This window comes from Ochotona curzoniae, unplaced genomic scaffold (genome assembly GCF_017591425.1).
Source record: "Ochotona curzoniae isolate NIBS_2020 unplaced genomic scaffold, NIBS_Ocur_1.0 contig_1014, whole genome shotgun sequence".
NCBI lineage: Eukaryota > Metazoa > Chordata > Mammalia > Lagomorpha > Ochotonidae > Ochotona > Ochotona curzoniae.
In genome coordinates, this window is record NW_024464920.1 from 32523184 (window position 1) to 32547331 (window position 24148).

General features: G+C 40.9%; 1 protein-coding gene across 2 annotated transcripts in view; it reads right to left on the reverse strand.

Moving 5' to 3' along the window:
- Positions 1 to 24148, reverse strand: part of SRGAP1 (SLIT-ROBO Rho GTPase activating protein 1) — a 243859-nt gene that overhangs the window by 51412 nt on the left and 168299 nt on the right. For both annotated transcript variants that reach the window (XM_040982539.1, XM_040982529.1), the window contains exons 5-8: positions 20974 to 21156; positions 20407 to 20535; positions 6248 to 6469; positions 3816 to 3917 (exon numbers count right to left, since the gene is read on the reverse strand). In XM_040982539.1, the coding sequence (XP_040838473.1) occupies positions 3816 to 3917; positions 6248 to 6469; positions 20407 to 20535; positions 20974 to 21156 (636 nt within the window). The remainder of the gene's footprint in view (positions 1 to 3815; positions 3918 to 6247; positions 6470 to 20406; positions 20536 to 20973; positions 21157 to 24148) is intronic.

A 24148-nucleotide genomic window follows, 5' to 3' on the forward strand; every position in this document is an offset into this window, starting at 1 on the left:
GCAGCTATGTCAAGGAACACTTAAATAAGGAAACACGAAGCTCGAGGGCACAGCAAAACCCAGGGCAGCAAGTGCAGTTCTCTGCTTACCAAGCTCCTCCACATCTTATTCCAAATTTTAACAGAATTTGAAAATTCCCCATGAGGGATTCTTCATGGATTTACAAGACCTGGGAGTCTCCTGTGCTCTTCACTGCTATGAAAACCTGGAGGGAGGGGTGTAGGAATGGAGAATTCTACCCCCCCACCCTAGCAAGGAGATGTAACAAAAATGTGTCAGGCTTCCCTTATTTACCCATGCCATGAAACTGCCTCAAATGTTTGCCTAAAGTTGTGCTCATTGTTGTTGAAAATATCTCGTGGAAGGAATATATTTTTGTAACAGTCTGAAAAGCTGCTGGTGGGAGACTTTAAATGGTGCTGCAAAAATGTATATGGAGCTGTCAGTTCATTAAACACGGCTCAAGATGACTGAGGAATCAGACTTCCCTCATTTCATTCCCCTCAGGGTGGCAAATCCACAATTGCTTGAGAAGGGCTAGTTGTCTCATATGTGAGACGATTTTACCGATAATAGGGAAGTGACATGTTGACAAAGACTGTACTTTATGAGCCAAACACTGGAAACTGAAATGGTCTGAAAATGGGCCAAACTACTGAAAAACAATGCTGTTCTAAAAAAATAGGAAAGCCTTGCTTGCTGTGCTTAGTGTAATTCAGGGTTTTTTTTTTTCTGTTTTGGTTGGATATAAAGAGAGCAAAGAAGGCCTCAAAGAAAAAGGAACAGTACTATCTTGACCATTATTTTAGAGGCTGATTTTGAAAGACAGTGAGAATGACCCTAAAGCAGATGTTCCTAAGTTAAAGGTTAAACACAAACTGTAGGGACAGATATTGTGCTGGTGCAATGCATTAAGGCACTGCTTGGGTTGTCTGTACCCAACAATGGAGTGCTGGCTCGTGTGCAGACTTACCCACTTCCAATGCAGCTCTTTGCACATGCACCTTGGAAAGCAGTGGATGATGGCCCAAGTGACTGAACCTCCGACACCCATAAGGAAGACCTGGATTACAGTTCTAGATTCTCAGATTCAGTCTGGCCCAATCGCAGCTGTTGGGCCCATTTGAGGAATGAAGCAATGGAAGTGAATTTCTTCCCTTATAGCATGGAAAAAGCACTACCCAGAGACCACAATCAGTAATGACAGCTGTGTTGTGTCCATATCAATGACTTGTTATACTCATGCTGGCTAGACATTCACTGTCTTTGACTCATCTCTGTACTCCTATCCGTGATAAAATATCTGGAATGTAGAAGTACTCAACAAATATTTATCGTATTGAAATGAACTGAACCACAGAACAATGCTGTCACTGGATTTCCAAAGGCTCTTGTCAACAGAACTTGAGTTTCTCCATCACCTAGTAACCCCAGGACAACCTAGGGGATAACCAAACTATCCCCCACTCTCAGGGCATCTGGATATATATCGAGAAATCTCATCCTCCTTCCACACTGAGGGAAAACATACCGATTGTCAAAAGTCTAACTTAAACCCTACTTTCTCTGGGAATCCTCCGTCACAGCAAATTTTGTTTTGGGTCCAATAAAGCATGAACCATCAGTCATGCTCACAGGAAACATTAGGGGAAGCCACTTGATTGGCTGCTATGGCTCATTTTTTAAAATGTCCCCTCCAAAGGCACAGCAGCTTCCTTCAGATGACGAGATCCTGTGATTCTCCACCTGATGACTTGGGTATTGTTTATTATGGACCACAAACTCAAAGACCACAGAGGCCAAACAGGCACCATGAAAATACTTAGTCCTATGTAAAAAAATGGTGAGTTGAACCACCATTGCCAAGGAAGAATTCAAACATTTCAGCTCTCTATGATGCAATATAGGGCCAGATTTGCCAGACTTTCTGTTTTGTTTCTTTTTAATAGGCCAAAACTTTCAGAACCAAACAAAACGGGTCTGTGTGCTGCCAGTGTATAACCTACTCTTTTCCTAGAGTCCAGAGACCGCTTTTCAAATAAACAACAGGAAGATTCAGCAGGTGAGAACAAAATAAGGAAGTTACTAGATAATAAGAAACTGAAGATCTAGAAGAAGCCAGTGTGTGCAGTGCAAGCAGAGTGCTTCTTTGCTTCTTCAGGCTTCTGATCCAGCTTCCTGCTATTGTGCCCGAGAGGCAGCAGGTGGTGGCTGGAGCGTCTGCATTTCTGTTACCAGTGCAGAAGACCTGGATGGAACTCCTGGCTTTGGCCTGAGCCACTCGTCCTCCTCTGCTGTGGCAGGCACTGTGGCAGTGAAGCAGCAGATGGAAGATCTCTTGCTCTCTTTCCCTCTCCTGCTCCCCATCCTTCTGTCTATCCCTCTTGTTCTCATATTCTGCCTTTCAAATCAGTAATTTGAAACAAACAAGAAACAAACAAGTCTGAAGATCCAATAGCATCCTGTAAATGACATGAGGAGAAAACACTACCTCAAGCAAGAGCAGTATCTTTCTGCTGGAAGGGCTCATTAATGGATCTTGTTCCTAGAGGCTACATGTGTTGCATTTCAAATATACAACTTTGAGTAAAGGCTGATCTGCTTCCTCCAGGGGAGAAAGAAGGCCAGAAAGCAGCAATAGGATCAGACCAAATTATATCGGTGTAGAAACATGTCATGCTTCGTCAACAGAAACAAACACGTATAACTTACAATATTCTAGTAGGATTAAAACGGGGGATTAAAATGAAGTTTGCTAGTTCAACAGGCTGCTGCAGTTTTTTTTTTTTCTTCTTTCTGTTCCACTTTCCTTCCTTTACAGAACTATTTTGGGGAATACATTTCTATTGGGGTTGTCAATCAAAGGGCTCTCCCTGTGACTGGCACAATGTCTAAGCTGGCCAATCATAGAACCCACTTTCTAAAAGTAATGTTTGGCCCAGATGCACCAAGAAAGAATGAGCACTGTTCTGGAGTTACAGACCATTGAGTGAGGTAAGATGGGGAGCTCTAAAGGAACATGTTGTGCTCAAGTTATCCCCCAAATCCTATCCACACAGACGGAGAAAATCACTTCAAAGTGAGCAAAAGATTCTTGACCACATCAGCTGAACATAAATCCATTAGCTAAATCTACCCCAAACATTCAGCAGCATGCCAACTCTTCAACTGGAGTGAATTGGACTTAGGTTTCTAAAAATTACAAGACAGCCTTGAACTAATAGAACAAACGTTTGCTACTCACATTTTTATTTTAGGATCCAAGGGAGTTGATTTCTGAAACAGGCAGCTTAATCGTGCTTCCCAGCTCAATGTATATTTATAATTCACATGTTATGTGCCATTTATTTAAATATAATAATGGTAAGAAACAAACCTTTTTCTATTCTCATTCAAGGACTGTGTCAAAATATGATGTCTGTAGTAATGATACAAATAATTCTGTGTCCAGTTCTCAGAATTTATAGAATATAGGAAAACACAAAGAAAAAGTATTAATTTTAAAGTTTAAAATCACTGCACGGCCATTCAACACACTGTCTTTTATTTTTGGACATACGATTATGTTAAATGGGAAAAGTCTTTGGTAGGACTTATACTTTACCAAAACAAAGCTATTAAATGCTTCCATTGCTGATAAAGTTCTAATACATGGTAGAATATTGAACTTCTGCTTGCAAGCTCTAAAGACGGCTGTCAAAGCCCTGAGAATTGAGCATGCCTGGTGAAGGGGCTGCACTTCAGCAGTGCCTGTGTGTTATAACAATTCCTCCCACCTCCCATGTAGATTCAGATGGGGCAGAGCACATGCTTACCTCCTCGTTCTCAATCTTGAGCGTGGCCAGTCGGGACTGCAGCTGTTGGTACCTTAACATGAGCTCAGCCTGGACTGGCTGCTGCGCGCTGACCTGACATACCTGTTGGAGAAGCAAGAAGTGTAGTTACAAGTCTCCTAATTGGCCTCCAGGGGCATGGGTCTTCCCTTCAAATGCTGTACATATCACATGGATTCTGCAATCTCAATTATATATTCGCTTTCAAATTTCAGCTTGAGAGCGCGACTTGGGGTGTAAACAGTGGGCTGGGTAAAGCACTAAGAGTAAGTGCAGCTGCAGGAAGCAGTGCTCTAGAAAAGGGGTGTTTTGGGATATGCAGCTCCTATACTGTAGACTTGCAGTCCTTGGATTCTTAATTATATGGGTGGAGAGCAGCATGCAGAAGGTCATATAGCTTACTGGTGAGTGTAGGGCTCTGGAGGTAGCTATGTTTGAGTCCCACCTCTGCCACCTATAAGCCAAGTGACTCTGCAAGCTACAAAACCTCAGTTTTCTCATCTGTAAAATGAGGATAAGAATTTCTACACCCTATAACTGACACAGAGTTAGGCACAGGCAAAGACTTTTTGGAAAAGACATAAGAAGCACAGGGAGTGAAGACAAAAATGGACAAATGAGATTCTATCAAGTTAAGAAGCTTCTGTACTGCAAAAGAAACCCTCAACAATGTGAAGAGGTAACTGACAGAATGTGAGAAAATATTTATAAACTATGATTGTTGCTTTTAGTCCTTGAGACTCCATGGAGCTGTGGTCTTGCTACTTTTTGAATATTATGTTCAGTGGCAAATTAAGCCTGATAAATATAGATGAAATTTTTTGCAAAATCTGGTGAAAGGAGGGGAGGTAGAGAGAGGAGGGAGATTAGAAGGAAGCAGAGCAGTGAGGGAAGTGTAGTTATCTTCATCAAACATTACTTATAAACTTTTAAGAAATCATTTAAACTTACCAAAAAATCCTCAGAACTGTAAGTGGCCAATGTTAGCATCTCTCAAGGGTCACTCCTTTGTTAGGCAAATCACAAGATTTATCATAAACCTTAAGGCCACTTAGGCTTTGGATGTAAGATATTTTGGCCACAGGCCTGGTGTGGTAGCCTAGTGGCTTACATTCTCACCTTGCATGCGCTGGCATTCCTTATGGATGTCAGTTTGTGTCCCAGATGCTCCACTTCCATTCCACTCCCTGCTTGTGGCCTGGGAAAGCAGTTTAGGATGGCCCAAAACCTTGGGACCCTGCACCCGTGTGGGAGACCTGGAAGAAGCTCCTGGCCTCAGATTGGCTCAGCACTGGCTGTTGTGGCCACTTGGTGAGTGAACCATCAAATGGAAGATCCTTATTTTTGTCTCTCCTTCTTTCTATCAATGTGATCTGTCACAAGACAGAGCTAGATTGGAGGTAGAACAGCCAGGACATGAACCAGTGTCCGTATGGGATGCTGGTGCATGCAAGGGGAGGACTTTAGCCACTAGGCTATCACACTGGTTCAAAATAAATAAAAATTTTTCAAAGATATTTTGGCCATGAATTCTATTTTGGAAAAGACTAAAAATGAGAAGGTTATAAAAACTGCACCAGAAACATCTTCTCATCTTGTACATTAGACAAATGCTGTTGGCTGACAGGTGTTCCACTCGTGGGGTTTCTAACTGGCCATCCAATTAAGTAAAGGCTTACTTGGTGAAAACAATAAGAAAACCATGGACAGCCAACTGAAGCTTTTTCTGTGACATATCATTAATCCATGTTTAGCATTTTTACAATGGAAAATCAAGGCAGCAACTGATGGTTTGCAAGACATACTACTATTTGCAATAAGTCATTCATCTTGTTTGTCAAAATTCAAAATGACAGAATAATTGCTCATCATTTATTATCAAGTAATTTGCTCTATTAAATAAAAGTAAAATTGCATTAGAAAACAACAGGTATATATTTGCATTGATCAAATCCCCATGTAGGAGTTTTAACACATTAGGTCTGTTTATATGTGTACAAGTTAACTTCGAAAAGATCATTGAAAATGGAACTAAAAGATATTTTGTGGTGCAAGAAATTTTTCGCAATTCATGAATAGCTTTTCATAACATACATTTTCCATGAACTTTGAGACCCTTATATGTGTGGATTTCAGGTTTTTTTTTTTTTTACAGTAAAATAAACTGAATTTTTAAATTCAATTTTCCCATAAACTAGGCAAAGTTCCTCATACATCTTAGGCAGCCTGTGCTTTGAACTGTTTGGATGCCACCAGAATTCGTGTATTGGACTCTCGCTTTAGAATGAGATAATGGTGAATTTCAGCAGAACATAGAGGAAAAAGCCAGTGCAGGGGCAGACAATGGGCTGTAGCAAGTGAGCAGAGAGCCAGGTGTGCAGAGGACTCCAGAGTTGGAACCATCAGTTACTGACCTCGTCGCCCATGTGAGACTGAAACTCAAACTTGACCGGGGGGCAGAAGGCAGCAGGGTACATCTCCAGGAACCTCTGCTTGTCACTCCTGGGCTCCAAATTGTCCACGGCGTTCTCAATGATGTCTAAACCTTCGTGCCGGGATGCTTCCAGGTTGTACTCGGCGGAGAGGTATGTCCTCAGGGCTCTGTTCAGACTCGCATGGTAGCCAAGATCACAGCACTTTAAGAAAGACCAACATAAACACAATCAACTTTACAAAAGTTACCCTGGTCACAGGCGGCCCTGGAAGGAATGCTCACAACAGGCCAGTCTATACAAAGTAGATGACGGGCGTTTGTCTAGAGGCTGGGGGAAGTAAGGGATTGGAGGGCCATAGCTGAGTGCTATAAGATTTCTGTGGTAATATAAATGTTCTACATTCATTGTAGTGATGGATAAACAACTCTGTTAGTATAAGAAGCAACTGTGAAATTTTAATGGCTGAATTGCATGGTATAAAAATGACATCTTAAAGTTAGAAGAAGCAAAATAAAATAATTAAAAAGAAATGATGAAAAGTAACATTGAATCTCATTCATGTACTACTGAGATTGATAAAACGATTCACCGAAATCCTTCTAGGCTGCAAATATACTGACTGTTTTGGATTTGCATATTTTATTGAAGACTCAAGAACAATATGTACTCTTTCAAAAGAACAAATTTGAATCTGCCAAAATAGCCCATGAATGCCTTCCCTCTTTATCCTCAGAATAAAATTCTTAAATGAGAAATGAATGCTAAAGTCTTCTCATTGAATTTCTTTAGTATTCCTTGGAATAAAAAAATTTGAGATTCACAAATCTTTATTTACTTTCATTCATATTTATACTTATTTTTTCATGTTCTTTTTTTTAAAAAATACAACTCTGGAAATCTATCAAGTATTGACAGAATTTCTAATTGTACAGAAAAAATAATACACACCGATTAAAGAAAAAAAATATTTTTTTCAAGATTTAGTTTTTATTTATACTGGAAAGTCCGATATACAGAGAGGAGGAAACAGAGAGGAAGAAGTTCCATCCAATGGTTCACTCCCCAGGGGCCACAATAGCTGGAATTGAGCCATTCCAAGACCAGGAGCCAGGAGCCTCTTCCATGTCTCCCATGGGGGTGTTGGTTCCCAAGGCATTGGGCCGTCCTTGACTGCTTGCCCAGGCCACAAGCAGAGAGCTGGATGGGAAGCGGGGTCGCTGGGATTAGAACTGGGGTCCATATGGGATCCTGGCGCGTGCAAGGCAAGGACTTTAGCCACTGGACTATCTTGCTAGGCCCTTGGGACCCTGTACCCACGTGGGAGACCCAGAACAGGACCCGATTCTGGGCTCCATGCTTCAGATTGGCTTGGCTCTGGCTGTTGGACATGCTTGGAGAGTGAATCATTGGATGTAAGATCTTCCTCTCTGTCTCTCCTCCTATCTGTATAGCTGCCTTTCTAATAAAAAAATAATTCTTAAAAAAAAAAAACTGATAGAAAACCAGGCCATCCCTTTATTGTTGTAACAAACTTCAATCAGTTCCATTTCATTCAACTCACTGATGGGCCAGGTGCCAAGGAAATTGCAAGGCTCCAAGAATATAAAGACCCAAGCATGGTAAAATGTCTTGCCTGGAATGTGAATGTAAGATGCTCATTATTTTGTTATTAAAATAGTAGTAGAAGAGGTGCAAAGGAGATACCCACAAGGTCATCAATTCTGGGATCGCCCCTTCTGAAGGAGCGTCAGCCATCACTTTCTGGCCCTTAGAAATGGGAAGCTCACTAACTCTATGCTTGACTGCCCAAGTTTTGCAATGATTACATTTGAGGTTTTTAGGTACAGGTATTCTAAAATCTTGCTTTCCATAGTTTGATCTGTCACCAGAGAACTTATTGTGTTCCCCCAAAACTTGATGGAAATACAAAACTCTCAGGTCCCACTCCTGCTCAATGCAGAGATTCCAGTTCAGAAAGGATCCAGAGGCAGGTGCTGGGCTTCATGGGTGGGAGGACACTGCCTTCTCCCAGAGTGCTTGGGTTCATGCCCTGGCTCAACTCTCGATTCTAACTTTCTACTAAGGTGCTCCCTGAGAGCAGTGGGTGATGGCTCTGACACCGGAGATGTAGGGGAGTTCTCAGCTCCTGGCTTTCGTCTGGCCCAGCTGTTGCAGGTGTCTGAAGAGGGAACCAGCCCAAGGAAGGTCTGTGTCTGCTTGATTTTATCTTTCAACCTCTCCAAGAAAGAAAAAATAAAAATTAAAATAACTCTGAAGGTCAGTCATTTTCTCATTAAAATGCCTGAAAAGCACTGCTCTGAAATAATCAACAGGATCCTGCAGCTCTGTCCTTTGGGGGATGCTATTTCCCCAAGTGGCCAACAGGACTCTGCTAAAGAGTCTTTGATTAGAAAAATCAGAAGGAAACGTGATGGACGCAGCCCTGCGTCTCATCACTAATACATTTCCAGTGGAATCGGCTGCACTCACGTAGAGAATGACTCATTTTCGGTTAATTTAGAAATTCTAGTCTCAGATGACTAAGATAACAAAGTCCCCTTTTATTCCTCTTGCTCTGCAAAGCCCATAATAGTTCTATGAAACATAGAAGACTGAAAAGTTACTGTATCTTTCAATAACACCCTTTTTTATGAAAACAGGAATTTGAAAAGGAAACCTCTTCAATTCTTTCAGATGCGCCAATGCTTCAAAAACAACCTACCATTGCAAATGAAGACAGATCCGATTTGATTGTAAGGAAGCAGATGAGGAAAAGTGCTTTATTTTATGAATATTGATCCAAACAAGACTTAATGAGAATTTGAAATTGAGAGGAAAGAGACAAGCCACAGAAAGGCCTTTATTCTGCCCCCAAAAAATCGAGTCTCTTACAGTTAAAGAAAAAGGACAGAAGGAAAAAAGAGGAAGCAAAATGAAAAAGAAAAAAAAATCTAACCAATAACATAACTAATTTGGAGCTCTGAAAAATACCAAGTTTTCATTACTCCCAGATTTGAGCAGTTCACTATTCAAAATTCTAAGTGTGACTTCTTTCAAGGCAACAAACGTGTTTCCATAGCTGGTGAGTCCACTGTAGCTACCTAACAGCCAGGGAGGAGCCTGTGTATGGCAGCAGAACACACACCAAGGCTCTGCGGGCATCGTCTGAACAGAGTGCTCTACGTGGAAGGCTTCTGTGATAGGTCTAACGGGGAATTTTCTTTTCTGACCTTACAGTGTTTACTAGTCTATAAGGTCACTTAACTAGCATGATTTTATTGCTTCTGATAAGGAACATTCCTATACTCGAAGGCATTTTGAATTTAAATAAGAAACAGTGAAAAACATTGTTTTTCGAGGTCTCCTGAGATAGCCAGGCCAGGCACAGGATCATTTTCCCTGCCCTAAACTAGAAGCTGAAATGACACTGGATATGTTAAGATTCAAGATGCTTGGTTAAAAAGGTCTAAAGTAATTCTATGAAGCTTATGAATTATTAATGAGGATATGAAAAGCCAGCCTCTCTACAAAGAGTTGAGTTATAACCCAAGTACTTTTAATGATGAAAAAACATAAGAAACCAATGAAATATTTCATGGAAACAAAGCAGTGTTATTCTGATGAAAAAAAAAACTTTGAATAAAATTATAGATTATGCATTAAAACTTGGGAGGAAACTGTTGGAAGCACAAAGTTTTTTTGGTTTCTTTTTTTTTTTTTAAATAATATCTGAAGAACTGACAAGATAGATTCCACTAGGTATCAGTTTAAATCATCACAATGTGCTAATTTCCTTACGCCAAAGGATTGTAAATGATATGAAAATGAAGATGAAATCCAAGTGTTGAGCATCAGAATAAACATTCGTCTTGTTCTCAGGGCTGGGAGTCAGTGGAAGTAAGCACAGTGGGCACAGCATTAGGGACAAGTGGATCACAGCTATTCAAGGAGATAACTTTTTTTTTTTGGTAAAAAAACCGGAAGTGGGGTGCCAAGTTTGCACCTGAAATGATAATGGACCTGTGTGAACAAAAAGGACAGCGTTTTTGTTTGCTGGCCATACTCTTGTTCACCAAGACAGCCTTGCAAGTGCCTGCAGGGCAGCCCCAGGCTCCCCTGTGACTCCGGGTTGAGCAATTGGAAAGTGGAGGCTGTGTGCTATTTCATTTCTTGACTCTGGCCTCTGCCTCCCAGACCACTTCTGGAGACTTTTCTCCTGGCTTTTAGTAAGCTTGGCTTTGGTCATCATAGGGCCAACAGATCCAGGGTAAAGGCTGCTCAGGCCTTATTTTGAGACTTTCAGGAAAACAGTGCATTACAAGCAAACTGACCCCAGGGAGCATCCCAAGGCCACAAACAGGCCAGTCCAGAACTTTTACATCAGCAGTGAAACAAAGTAGTTTCCTTCTGAGCAGTTCTCCCTTTGACTTTATTAGTTTCCTCTCCCACCATTTAAGTGCCTTACTCTGGAAATCACAAACACATTTTTGAGTGCATTACTGGAATCCATCTTGCAATACTTGAATCCAGATGTCCAAAATACTGCAGCAACTTTCACACACCTGTTTTCATGTCTGGGTTCCTGTGATCCACAGAGAGTAATTTAATTCTTGCTGTTATCTCAACAACCAGAGCTCAGCAGTTAGCAAAAATTGTTTTGTATTTCTTTTGAGCAGTGAAGAGGTCAAAGTGGAACATCTGTGTGATAGGAGCGGATACAAAGAAGGAGAAAACCTGAGGCTGCATAGGCCTGAGCCAATGAGTAGGCTGAACAATCATTTGCTGCCTAATCCAGCTCACACCCACTCTACACATGGACAATCATTTCCTTCCAAGGGGCTGCTCTCAGACCTGTTTTCCTTAGACAAAACAAAGCTAGCCCAAATAAATACAGACCAGATGGTAAATGCAATGGACAAAGTGAGAGGTCCGAGGAGCAAGGGATGTTAGAGACAGTGCTGCTGTACGATACATGCCCGTTGAGGTGCAGAGAAAAGGGGTCTCGCAAAGCTTGGGAAGAAAGAGTATTCCAAACGCACGAAGGCCCCAAGCCTGACACTGCAACAGAAAGCAGTCCAACGCCCTTGAGCTTGGAGAGAAAGGGGAAACTGCAGGGGCAACAGGTGAGCACCAGCTCACACACGCTCTTGGTGAACAGCTTGGATTTTATTCCAAGGACAATGGGAGTCCTTTGGGGCATTTCACATGGGGACTGACAGGTTTGCTTTGGCTCCAGCTGGGTGGTCAGGGCGTGGAGTTTTGGTAGATGTGAGTGGAACTGGTACATCTCAGGCAGCTACTGCAAGGCAGCAAGAGGTGGAGAGGCTCTGTCTGGAGACTGCAAGTGCGGGTGGTAAGAAGAGCTAAGTAGGGCAGATGGTGGGACTGGCACATGCATTCATTAGTGGGGAATGGAGAAACTGAGTGTTTTTGTTTGTTTGTAAAACTGGGAGAAAAGGAAGGTGATGCTTTCAGGGGTATCAAAACTGGGTCAGAAGTAGTTTGTGTTGTGTGAGGAGTGGGAGAAAAATGGATCTGAAAGTTTTATCGTGAGTGTTTCAGTTGCTCCAGATGCCTGTCAGACATCGGGGTAGGGACGTCCAGTATGCAGGTGGACACACAACCTGAAGTCCCAGAAGATAAGCAAGGCTGCAAACAGAAACCTAACAGCTATCAGATGGTATTTAAGGCGAGGGATGAAGCAAAAGACAGAAAGCTGATGATGGAGTCCTTGATGACTTGGCCTGCAGCATTCAGAGGTCTAGGCAGCAAGGACAGATGCTGGAGACACAGAGGGAGCAGATTTGTGCTGCAGAAAGAAACCAGGTGAGTGCAGCTTTTGATATGCCAAGGCTCACCACACTGCTACTGGAAGGAAGTTTAAATGCCAATTACTGCAGTCATCTAACTCATTTTAGTTTTTAAACACCCTAGCACAATGAGATGAAAACATGCCTAAATCAGTTTACATGATCAGTATAATATCCTAACTCATTTAACATGATCTCTCTAATCTTCCTAAGAGTTCAGGTCTAATGGGGAATACAGTATTATAATTTGGCAGGTCTTCATGGATAAATTTTAATACCATTATGTATGCAGGAAAATCAAACTAATTAAGAAAACCCTGAACTCTGAATAAGTTGCTTTTTAATTAAAGGCATGTCCTGAGAGACAAAAGATGCTAAAGGTTTTAGCATAGCTGATTACTCAGAATTGATCAAATAGAGATGGCATGTAATATATGATGCAATCTAATTTCAACCTCATTCTGCATAAATGGCCAATAAAGCACATGTGACTGATATCTGTACAAAGCAAACTGGCTAGAACAAGAGAGTACTACTCCCTGGCAACATTTCACAATAGTAACAGATTTAACCTGCAAGCTCCAAAGCAATCTGGAAACGCTCATAGAGGGAAATTAGAGCTGAAACGGTACTGCAAAAAATGGTGATCCTTTGTGATTCCTGGGCAAGTACTTTAGGTCATAGTACCAACAGAATTTTATTGTTGAGAACTTTCTCCGAAGGCATCCGAGGGTGTGGAGCTGGCTCTGAAAAAGGCTCCATAAAGACTAACACCATCTTAAAGCCAGCTTTGCTTCCTTTTCAATTTTTTTTTTTTTTTTCATTTACTTGAAAATCAGAGACTCTGATCTTCAATTCCTGCTGTGCTGAGAAGACAGAGCAGCAGGACTCTGGAAGAAAAGGCAAAGCTGAGACTCTCAGCCAGGCGACCCAAGCCGGGTGGCCAAGGGCCTCCAGCCGCAGCAGGTGCCTCTCCGCTTCCAAATTAGCTATTTTAAGAATTGCCAGTTTACAGAGCAGTGAATTTGATTATAGAAGGATACTTCAAAAGGTTTATGAGAAACAAAATTAAAAGATGTTTATTCTTGTGTAAAACTTACTCAAATGCAAGCGTAAGTTTTTCCTAATATCCATTTTTCCTGAACTTTCTGGGGACCACTTATGTGAGCAGATTAAAACTGGTTTCCCACCAAAATAAACTTAGTTTTTAATTAAAGTTTCCATGAACTTTTTTTGAAGTATGCTTATGGCTTTGGGAATCTTGGCATTAAAATTTGTACCCAGCTCTCTTTTCTCGTAGCAAATCATAGTTACTTGAAATTCTTAGCTTTCAGTTACAAATTTTTGTTGTCTATATTAAATTTCTTAGTGGCTGAAGTCCTCACCTTGCACACACCAGGATCCCATATGGGCACCAATTCTAATCCCAGCAGCCCTACTTCCCTTCTACCTCCCTGCTTGTGGCCTGAGAAAGCAGTCAAGGATGGCCCAAAACCTTTGGTCCCTGCACCCATGTGGGAGACCTAGAATAGGCTCCTGGCTTTGGATCATCTCAGCCCCAGCTGTTGTGGCCACTTGGGGAGTGAACCATTGGATGGAACTTCTTTCTCTCTGTTTCCTCCTCTCTGAATATCTGACTTTCCAGTAAAAATAAAAAAATGAATCTTGGAAAAAAAAATTCCTTCTGGTTGTAACATGATGCTCACAAATTAGTAAGATACAGGTTCAACTACGCTTAATATTGGATATAAAAACAATCAGAGACATAAATTTACCATCAGTTTTCTTCTTTAATCATACCTTTATTCCTCCACACCAGCAAAACTTTCTTCAGCCAATCTTTACAACATATTTCTTATGGTTACTACTTACTCTTTTAGATGACAGAACAAAAATCATAATTTTGTGAGTATGAAATTAACTATTCCAAAGTATGAGATCATTGTTCTGCACACTAAAATCTACTTTGGACTTTGAAATAGAGAAAAAGCCCTCAGAACAGCATCTTAAGTCACATTTGGGCTAAAGTAACACTTGCTTCATTCTAAAAAGCAAAGGCCAGCAAACTATTGGCAGCTAAATCTAGTGCACGGCCTGACTTGGTGAAGTCTGATGGCCACCCATCCATGTTCATTCACTTACTCATTTGTGAGTGGCTGCAATGGTGCTGGAGTTGAACAACATAACACAGAGCACAAGACTCAGAAACGTGAGGAGTTTATGCTCTGTCGCTCCTCACAGAGGAAGTTGATCAACCTGACTGTAGCATTTATATTCATTATAATAAACATGAATTGAACTGATAACAGGATTGTAAGAGAGTTGATGGTGAGTCTTAAAAGAATTCAAAACTAGAAACCACAGATGATTCACAATGGGAATCATCCAGGTAAAGGCATACTACCGGAAACTTTATGGATGGATAAATTGCAGTATATTAAAATAGTCTAGATGAACACTCTTAAGGGTTGAAGATATCATTTCTAAAACTACTCCCTTTTATAATATATAAGAAATGCCATATTTGCAGAAAAATTCAAAGTATATATGCTCCTCTTAAATAAGTGAAATATTGCTATTATTTTTGCAATTCCACGTCTTCCTGTACTTTGCACCAAAAAAAAAGAAAAGAAAAAAAAAAAAGAACGAAAGAAAAGAAAGACAAAAAAAACCACTTCCATTCTCCTTAAAGATAATTTGCTATTCAGAGAATGGAGAAACATCTAGACATTCTTTAGCACACACCATTTAAATATGATAAGAAATGAACCCAAATGATATCACCCAAATGACAAGAAATGAACTGGCACCCGTATGGGATCCCAGCAGATGCAAGGCAAGGATTCAACCATTAGGCTATAGCACCAGGCCTACAACATCAGATTTCAACAGCTGCCAGCTCTGTGGCACAGCTGGATATAGCTACTACCCGCAATGCTGGCATCCCAAGTTGGTGTCAGTTTTGAGTCCTAACTGCTCCACTTCTGATCCAGTTCCCTACATCTATGCCTGGGAAAGCAGCATAGGATGACCCAAGTCCTTGGGCACCTGCATCCACACAGCAGATTGGAAAGAAGCTCCAGGCTCTGGTTGTTGGGGCCATTTGAGGAGTGAACCAGCAGGAAAGACTTCTCTCTGTTTCTCTCTGTCTCTGTCTCTCTCTCTCTGTAACTTTAAAAGAAAACTTAAAAAAGAAAGACAGGGGAAGAAAGAGAGGAGAGGGAGGGAGGAGGAGCAGAAGGGAGGAAGAAAAGGAAGGAAGGGCAGATGATGATGTACTACAGAACTATTGTAACCAATCAATATGACACTGGCGTAACATCATGCCCATAGACCAATGAAGCAGAACAGAGATTGCAGAAACAAACCCAGGTTTCAAAAGCAGTGCCCAAAGGTGAGTGTCTTCCTTTAGTAAGTGGTGATGGCAAAAGCGAATGTTCATGTGCAAAGACTGAAAGTTGTTGCTCCCTGCCCTCAACCCTTTCATCCCATACAGAAAATCAACTCAAAATGGATCAAAAACCTACATCGAAGACCAGAGACTATGAAATTAGGAGAAGCACTTTAAAGCATTACATGTTATGCTAAAAGTGCTTACAAGTAAGAAAATGGACAAGTGCCCACCATTGCTTTGCGTGTTGGCTGCCTAAAGGTGTCCCCTTCAGGACAAAGCAGCATTAAAGGACCCTGAATCAAGATGAGTAGGAAACAATCCCAGCAGGCACATCTGTGTTACATGAAAAAGAATTCAAACATCATTACTTTTTTAATCCTCAATATTAAGCTTTAGAATCCTGACACATCTATCCAGCTCCCAGCTTGTGGCCTGGGAAAGCAGTGGAGGACAGCGCAAAGCCTTGGGTCCCTGCACTCATTTGGAAGACCTGGAAGAAGCTCCTGGCTTTGGATCAGCCTAGCTCAGCTCCGGCTATTGCGGTTACCTGGAGAGTTAACTAGTGGATGGAAGATCTCTGTCTCTCCTTCTCTCTGTCAATATGACTTTCCAATAAAAATAAAACTTTTTTTTTAAAAGAATCAATTATAAAGTATATTTTAAAAAACATCCAGATAGAAAATTAATGCTTTTAGCTATAGTAGTTTCCAAAGGGGGATCCCATTAAACAGGATTAATTGACCTGAAGTGCTTGAAAATCTTTTCCCCTTTAGTTTGCATTATTGTACTTTCAGAGAAAATGTTGCTGACTGAGTCTATTTCAGCTCAGATGTTGCTGAGTTCCAAAGTAGTAGATTTCTTAGTTTAATAAACTTGAAATTTGAGAAGTTTAAGTTTGATGTAAAGGGAAAAACTTCCATGAAAATCGGAGCTACCTCATTCTACTAAGTGTAATTCCACTATTGCTGGGTTAAACAGATGTTGCCATCTGCTTTAGGAAGACGTAGTGACATCAGCTGGATGTATTCTGCTGCAAAATGCTTAACTCGAATGCATCAGGCTACTACATAATATTCCCTTAGAAGGGAAGAAAGCGCCAGGGTAAATGACAGATGAGGAGGGAATGCCATGAATGCCAGGCATTCTAAGAAATAACCATCAGTGCCTCTTCAACAAGGTATTTGGCCAAAAAAACAAAAAGGCTTAAGAGCTGTAGAATCCATGTACAGCAGGTGATCCTCTGTAAGGCCTGATGCAGTCACTCCAACAGTGAAGGACTTCTGCGATCACAAATGGAAGTGCAGTCTAATTATTACACGAGACAAACATTTCTGAGATGGAAAGATGGAGATCAAAGACTGAACACAGCAGCGTTGGCAGTCGTGTCTCCATGAAAATTTCTTATGGTCCTTCAGGTCCACAGCTGTGTGTGGGAACATAGAGAAAGACAAGGTTTTCAGAGATGACCTCGGCGAGTAGAAATGGGATCATTTTTTCTGTAGCGCTTTCCAGTGTTTACACAATAGTCGTACTGCTTTTGTAGCAATACAAGAATTTGCTTTAAAGTAAAACCTATGGAAAATATCCATGACATGTTTTGTGATCAGATTCAATCATGGCTGTCTCTCATAGAAAATTTGTTAGAAAAGAGATAGATATTGGCATGCATAGAAGCTAAGGGGAAACTTGAGGTTTATATAAGAGGTTTTAACTTGAATCATTCCCCCCCTTGATTAAGATTTATTTATGGTTTTTGGAAAGGCAGATTCACGGTGGGAAGGAAAAAGTTCTTCTGTCCACTGGTTCACTCACTTCCCAAGTGGTCACGATGGCGGGAGCTAAGCCGATCCAAAGCCAGCATCCAGGAGCTCCCTCTTGGTCCCCCACATCGGTGCAGGGTCCCAAGGCTCTGGTCTGTCCTCTACTTGGATTATACTTTCCCAGGCAACAAGTAGGGAGCAGGTTGGGAAGCAGAGCCACCAGAATAGGCATTGGTGTCCATATGGGATCCCAGTGCACACAAGGAGAGGATTTACCCACTAGGTCATCATGCCTGGCCCTGAGACTTTGATGTGATCAACATGCATTATTGTCTTTTTGTGTCATTTCACTTACAATATGCTGGTATTAAAATGCTCTTGTCTTTTTTTCAGTAGAGGCATAACAAGTCTTATTATAAGGTAGCTTAACATAGAATATATTTTGCTAAATAAACTTAAAAAGCAAAGAGGATTCTAGATACCGCTGCATAATAATCAACCTGCTTATTTTTTACCAGAAAGGGTCAAGCTTAATGGTTTTTAGGATCACCACTATACATGCAAATTGGATTCCTATAAAATAAGCAGCCACTTTAGAGTATACATTTTCACATTGTCTTAAAAACGAGTGGAGGAACATATAAATTATTTTCCCTAAGAGCACTCAATTTCTGCTGATTATGACAACAACCTGGCATCATGCTATTTCCTTCAAAAATTCATATTTAAATTACATTATTTGAGAATTGTTCACATTTTAAATTCAAGGCTGATCTTTGTAAAGTCTAGCTCTTGAAAAAATTGAAATGGAGGTTGGTGTCCTACAAGATTTAGTCACTGTTTGTGATGCTAATATCCCCTATCAGAGTGCTTGTTTGAGTTCCTCTGGCTCTATTTTCTATGTAGCTTCCTGCTAACCCACCTGGGAAGGCAGTAGAAGATGGCAGTGCCTACGCTCTTTCATTATCTCCATCCCACTCCCCACCTGCTCTACACCCAGGAGGATCAGCTGGCTCCTGGTCTCAGCCTGGTCCAGCTCCAATCTTTGCACCCACGTAGAGAATAAACCAGTAGACGGAAAGTCTCTTCCTTTCTATGTCTCCCTCTCTGTGTCACTCTGCCTTTGATAAATCTCCTGTAAAAATTGAAAATGATTTGGTATATTTCACTGTTATCCATGCAGATCAGATTTAACTAGATCAAGAAGTAAACAACATGTAAGGTCTACCACATGCTAGCTGGGAAACCTTACACAAGTTATCCACTGTAGCTATACTTCAGATGTTAATATTATTTATATTATTCAATATGCAGAGAGAGAGAGAGAGAGAGAGAGAGAGAGAGAGAGAGAGAGAGAGAGATCTCCAAAAGGCTGAGCCTGCTGGTGCATTTCCCAAATGTCTATAATAGTCAGGGCTGGGTTCCATCAACATTAGGCACTGGGAGTTCACTCAGGTCTCCTGAACGGATGGCAGGAATTCAACTACTGCATCTATCGCCTGAGGGAACTTCAACCCAAACCCTCTGGTCTGGGATGTGGGCATTCCAAGGAGCTTCTTATCTGTTCACCAAATGCCAACCCAGACTTTTTTGAACGCATAAATGCTGAAATTGTGAAGCTAATTTACAAAAATCATTTTATAATACAACTCTGCTGAATCCAATCAATACGAAGCAACTGACAAGTAAACCTCCAGCAAACGACTCCCTGGACCTCTTTGACTCCCATGCTTTTCTAATGATACTTTGCCCTTTTTACCATGCATTTGCAGATACTGGAATTTTGGACACGGGTTTTTTGTCTCTTTCATCTTTGCTATATCCTACAGTGTTAGGGATATAGCAACTGGGGTGGTCATTGATAGAAAAGACTGATGCAAAGGCTTAAAGCTGGGGAACAGTGCTGATAAGCAAGACACAAATGTAAGAGCACGTATTTGGACAGTTCCAAAAGAGTCCAATTACTGCTTTTATATATCATATTCTATGTGGGAAAAGCATTGAGACTTGGAGAAATCCATAAAAATGGTTTATACGCAGTCTACTTTGCTTCACAATATTACCATTTCTATAATAAAGCAATCTTGTGCATAGTCACTTGCTTAGCCTCTGTCTTTCTGGCTTTAAATTTCAGGCAGTAAGGATTCTATGTGGTTTCTTAGAGCCACAGCATCTCATAATATCGGGGATCCAAAAATATTATGAATCAGTGCATGTACTTATATCTATGCCACTGCATAATATACAGCACAGGGCCACCTTGCTAGCAGAGCTGGCTGGGCACTGAAAGCCTAGCAGAACCCCACAATTCAGTTTTCACTGATAGTATGGGTGGAGCAGAATTTGCCTCCCCAAATCACTGCATCCCATACAGGCAGAAATTCATATTCTGGCTGCTCTAGTTCCAGTCAAGCATCCTGCTAGTAGCCTAAGAAAAAGTAGTGGAAGATGACCCAAGTACTTCGGCCTTACAACCCATGCGGAAGACACAGAGGAAGCTCCAGGCTCCTGGCTTTGGCTTGGTCCAGCCCGAGCTCTTTTGACCATCTGGAGGTTAAACCAGCAGATGGAAGATCTCTCCCTTTCTCTCTGAAACACTGACATCCAAATAATCAAATAAATCTAAAAAATAATAAACTGTGAGGTAAATGGTTGCGTGGGGAACTAATGACAGAAATGGGATGGGGGAGGAGGGAGGTTTCTGGCTCATTGAGGGATGTCCTGGAAAGGTGGTTTTCACCAGAGGTTTGATTTGTTTAAGTTCAAGTTTGGCCTCGGTTCTTCCCCCACCCTCGCTGCTTCATGCGTTACCATGTGACCTCTGCACCCAGCAGGAACAGCATCAGATGAGGGATGACAGAGCTGCCCAATCCTGTAGCCTTTCTCTATAAGCTGAGATGAACCTTTTCTGTTCAGAAGCTCCTCGCAGGCATTTCAGTTAAAGTAATGAAAAGTGGATTCGGGCCACTGGTTTTATGGCACACACTTTTTGCCACAATTGATGGAGTCCTAGTACCACATGCAGTTTCATTGCAAGTGTGTTTGCTCTCTGTGTATTATGTAAAGTAGCATTAATAAATGATGCTGTCATGGTGTCTTCCAATCAGTGAAATATAGTTAGTAACAATCCCATGTTTATATTTAATTAAGAAAAAGAAAACTTCAGGTACTTACATCAATTAAATCTGAAAGATCATGAATATAATACTTGAAAACTGAGGCATTGGTGGCTTCAAGTGTTAGGAGATACTCATTCCGTGCCTTAATTGACTTCAGCTTATTCTCTGAATACTTTGCTTGTCTCTGAAAATGAACAAGGCACATTTTTTGAAAGCAAAGCAGAGGAATATACATGCACTTTTGTTACGTGTAACAACTTATCTCACACACACAAGCGGCTCTCAAAATCCCTTGTGAAAAGCACATTGTGAATCTGATCTAAGTAACAAACTAAAAATTACCTAGTGGTTGGGGAACGACAACAGTGTATTTGGGCTTTGGGCCAAGTTGCAATGAAATCTTTGTTAGCACTCAAGTTCTCGAGATTGTGTACTGGATCCTTGGCATCTGCCACTGATTGATATCCAGCTGTTACTATACGAATTGTGTGTCTTAAACATTTCGCTCTACCATGGGAGGAAACACATTTCACAATCATTCCCCAAGTGTGTCGCTCTGCTACTGCCTCAGCGTTCCCAGGCCTGACTGCGTCCTCAGAGGGGGACATGTATTTTTATGTACCTTTTCTTTCATTTTTTCGATTTTCTTTACAGAGCTTCGTCGCTGATGTCGCTCTTCCAGTCGAATGTGGAAGACTGGATCCCCCGACCTTCCGATCTGCTTCTCCTCCTGCTTCTCTGCCTCTTTCAGCTTGCTCTCTGCGCTGATGCTCTCTGCGTGATACATATGGTACGTCTTCATCACCTGGAAAAAAGTGACCCAGCTGTTACAGCACGACTGTCCACACCTGTCACTTCGACAGCGGATGCGCACCGTTCGTTGTATGGCATTCATGTTAAAAAAATTCCACCTTGCAATGGGCAGTGGGGGAGAGCCAGGTTGTCAGTAAAATAGCTGAATTAAGACTACTGGTTCTACATAAGCAAACAAAATATTCCAGGAAGAGGCACATTGGGAAGAGGCTTTGAGGAAAAAAATGAATTACTGGGTATTATGCACACTTTTCAATGTATGTGCAAAGTTCTCTTAGGCTTAAACATGCTTCTCCAAGAAGCTCCTCTCCAATGTTAATGATCTCCAGACTAAGCCATGGACTCGCGGAAAGCCCCCAGCCCAAAAGCTCCAAGTTAGTGCAGTGCTCACTGAAGCAATGCTACCACATAAAGTTTGTCAAAATATAAAAGTAAGTTCCAAGGTTTATATACGTAAGTCTAGCAAAGCATTTTTCTGATTAAATAACATTTTGTCCAATGTAGAAAACATGACACACGGCAAAATAAAGAAAATAAGAAGCAGAAAAATATTGTGAAGATTTTGGTATGAAGTCCTACAGTTACTGCTCTGTGAAAAGACATACAAACATACATTTATCTCTGTTTCAAAATTAGTAAGTCATTTCTTTTTAAAAAATTATATCATACTATACTGTCATTTTAATGTCCCTTTTCAATGAGTAAATCTGGGCATTTTCTTGCATTGTGACATATTCTCCTAAAATAAACTAAGTACTTTCACAGATTCTTTCCTTATATGATTAGGTTAGAATTAAATTAATTCCCTGTTGTTAAACATTTTTGGATAGCTCATAGGTTTATTTTCTGTGCTACAAACCCTAGGTATAATCACTATCTCAGTGTTTTTCTTAGAAATTATATATACAGGATCCAGCACGGTGGCCTAGCCTAGTGGCTAAAATCCTCGCCTTGCATGCACCAGCATCCCATATGGGCATCAGGTCTAATCCTGGTGGCCCCGCTTCCTATCCAGCTCCCCGTTTGTGGCCTGGGAGAGCAGTCAAGGATGGCCCAGTGCCTTGGGACCCTGCACCCATGTGGGAGACCCAGAAGAAGCTCCTGGCTCCTGGCTTGGGATCCATTGCAGCCAGTGGGAGAGTGAATCATCAGATGGAAGATCTTCCTCTCTGTCTCTCTTCCTCTCTGTATATCTGATTTTCCAATAGAAATAAATAAATCTTAAAAAAAATGAAATGATATATACAGGGGATGGCATTGTGACATCGCACATCAAGATGTCCCATGCGATGCCAGCATCCCAAATTGGCTCAGCCAGCTCTCCACTAATGCCCAAGCATCTGGACCCCTGCCACACATGTGAGACCTTGATGAAGCACCAGACTCTTGGCTTCAGCCTGGCCTCACCCTAGCCGCTGAAGACATCTTGGGAGTGAATCAGCAGAAGGAAGATCTTTCTCTCTGTTTCCTGCCTTTCTAATAAATAAAGCTTAGGTAAATGACATACATAATTTGCATCTTAATAAAATTGAAAAATCTGTAGAACACAGATATTTTATAATGTACCATTTCCATGTATAATATAAACTTAATGAAACCTCAATAGTAAAAATTTGGGCTATCCTGTCACAGAAATATTTGTGCAGAAAACTCTATAATCTTTCCTATGTTAAATTTCCAGAACCAGAACTACAGGGTTAGAGAATTGTGCATTTTTGAAACTTTAAAGTATGCTATAATTTGTACTCTATAAATCTAAAAGAAACAGAACTGATTTATAGAGTTTTCTGTCAAAGTACAGACTAAGTAGTCTGCATTTGAAAAACCAAAATTTGAAACAGAGCCCCAAAGACCAACCTGTAAAAATTCATGCAAATATCCCACAATTAAAAAATAATCAGAAATCTGAAACTTTTTTAAAAAAAATATTTTTATGTGAATCACAGCAGACTTACATAGAGAAGGAGAGACTTCCATCTGCTAGTTCACTCCCCAAATGGTTACTACAGCCAGAGTTAAGCCAATCCAAAGTTAGGATCCAGGAGCTTCCTCTGGGTCTCCCACATCGGTGCAGGGGGGCCCAAGGACTTTGAGCCATCCTTCACCACCTTCCCAGGCCACAAGCAGGGAGCGGGATTGGGAAGTGGAGCAGTCCGGCATCCCATATGCCGGTGCCAGCAGGTGGAGGATTAGCCTGTTGAGCCACTGCACCAGCCCCTAAAAAACTTTCAACATTTCAGATGAAATACATTCACTCTATGCTTTGGTTAATAAGTGCTTAATATTTTTCAAATAATTAATATGCATAGTAACTATAATTTATAAATCTCTACAAGCCTTCTATGTTTTTTAGATGCAAAACCATAAAAACTACAGATTTTCAGAGATTTTTACCTAAAAATTATAGTGTCCCAATATAATTTCAATGTGTTGTTAACATATAGTCCCATTCAACTGGGCATATTTTGATGCTTGTGTGTGTGTGTTTTAGCACAATTATACTCAAATACGAGTAATGTGTTATGGAACATACCAGAACCTAGTACTTAATGGTGATACTTTAAAAAAAATTATCATGTTTCTCATCCACAGAATATGTGTTCTATGTAATTTTCCAACAGCCAGTTATTCAAGAGCCAATTTTATAACTAGGGTACAGTTATATTAACAAGTTGAGATTAACGTAATATGTAATGAATGAACTTGATCTTTTTCATTTTGAAAGATAAATTTATAAAGTTTTGAGTCCTAGAAACATTACTGGAATGAACATATTCGGTTGAACCCTATAGAATCGCTGTTTGTATAAGAGAAAAAAAAGGCAGAAAGATCAGCCATGCCTTTTGCTTGGAGAGTAAAACCTGGGGTTAATGAAGACTCTTTTCTCATTTTCAGAAAATCTGATGATGTCTTTCCTTAAAAATGTGAGCTGCAGGTGACGTCCAAGGCAGTACCACACAAGCACCGAGTCAGGGACAGACTGC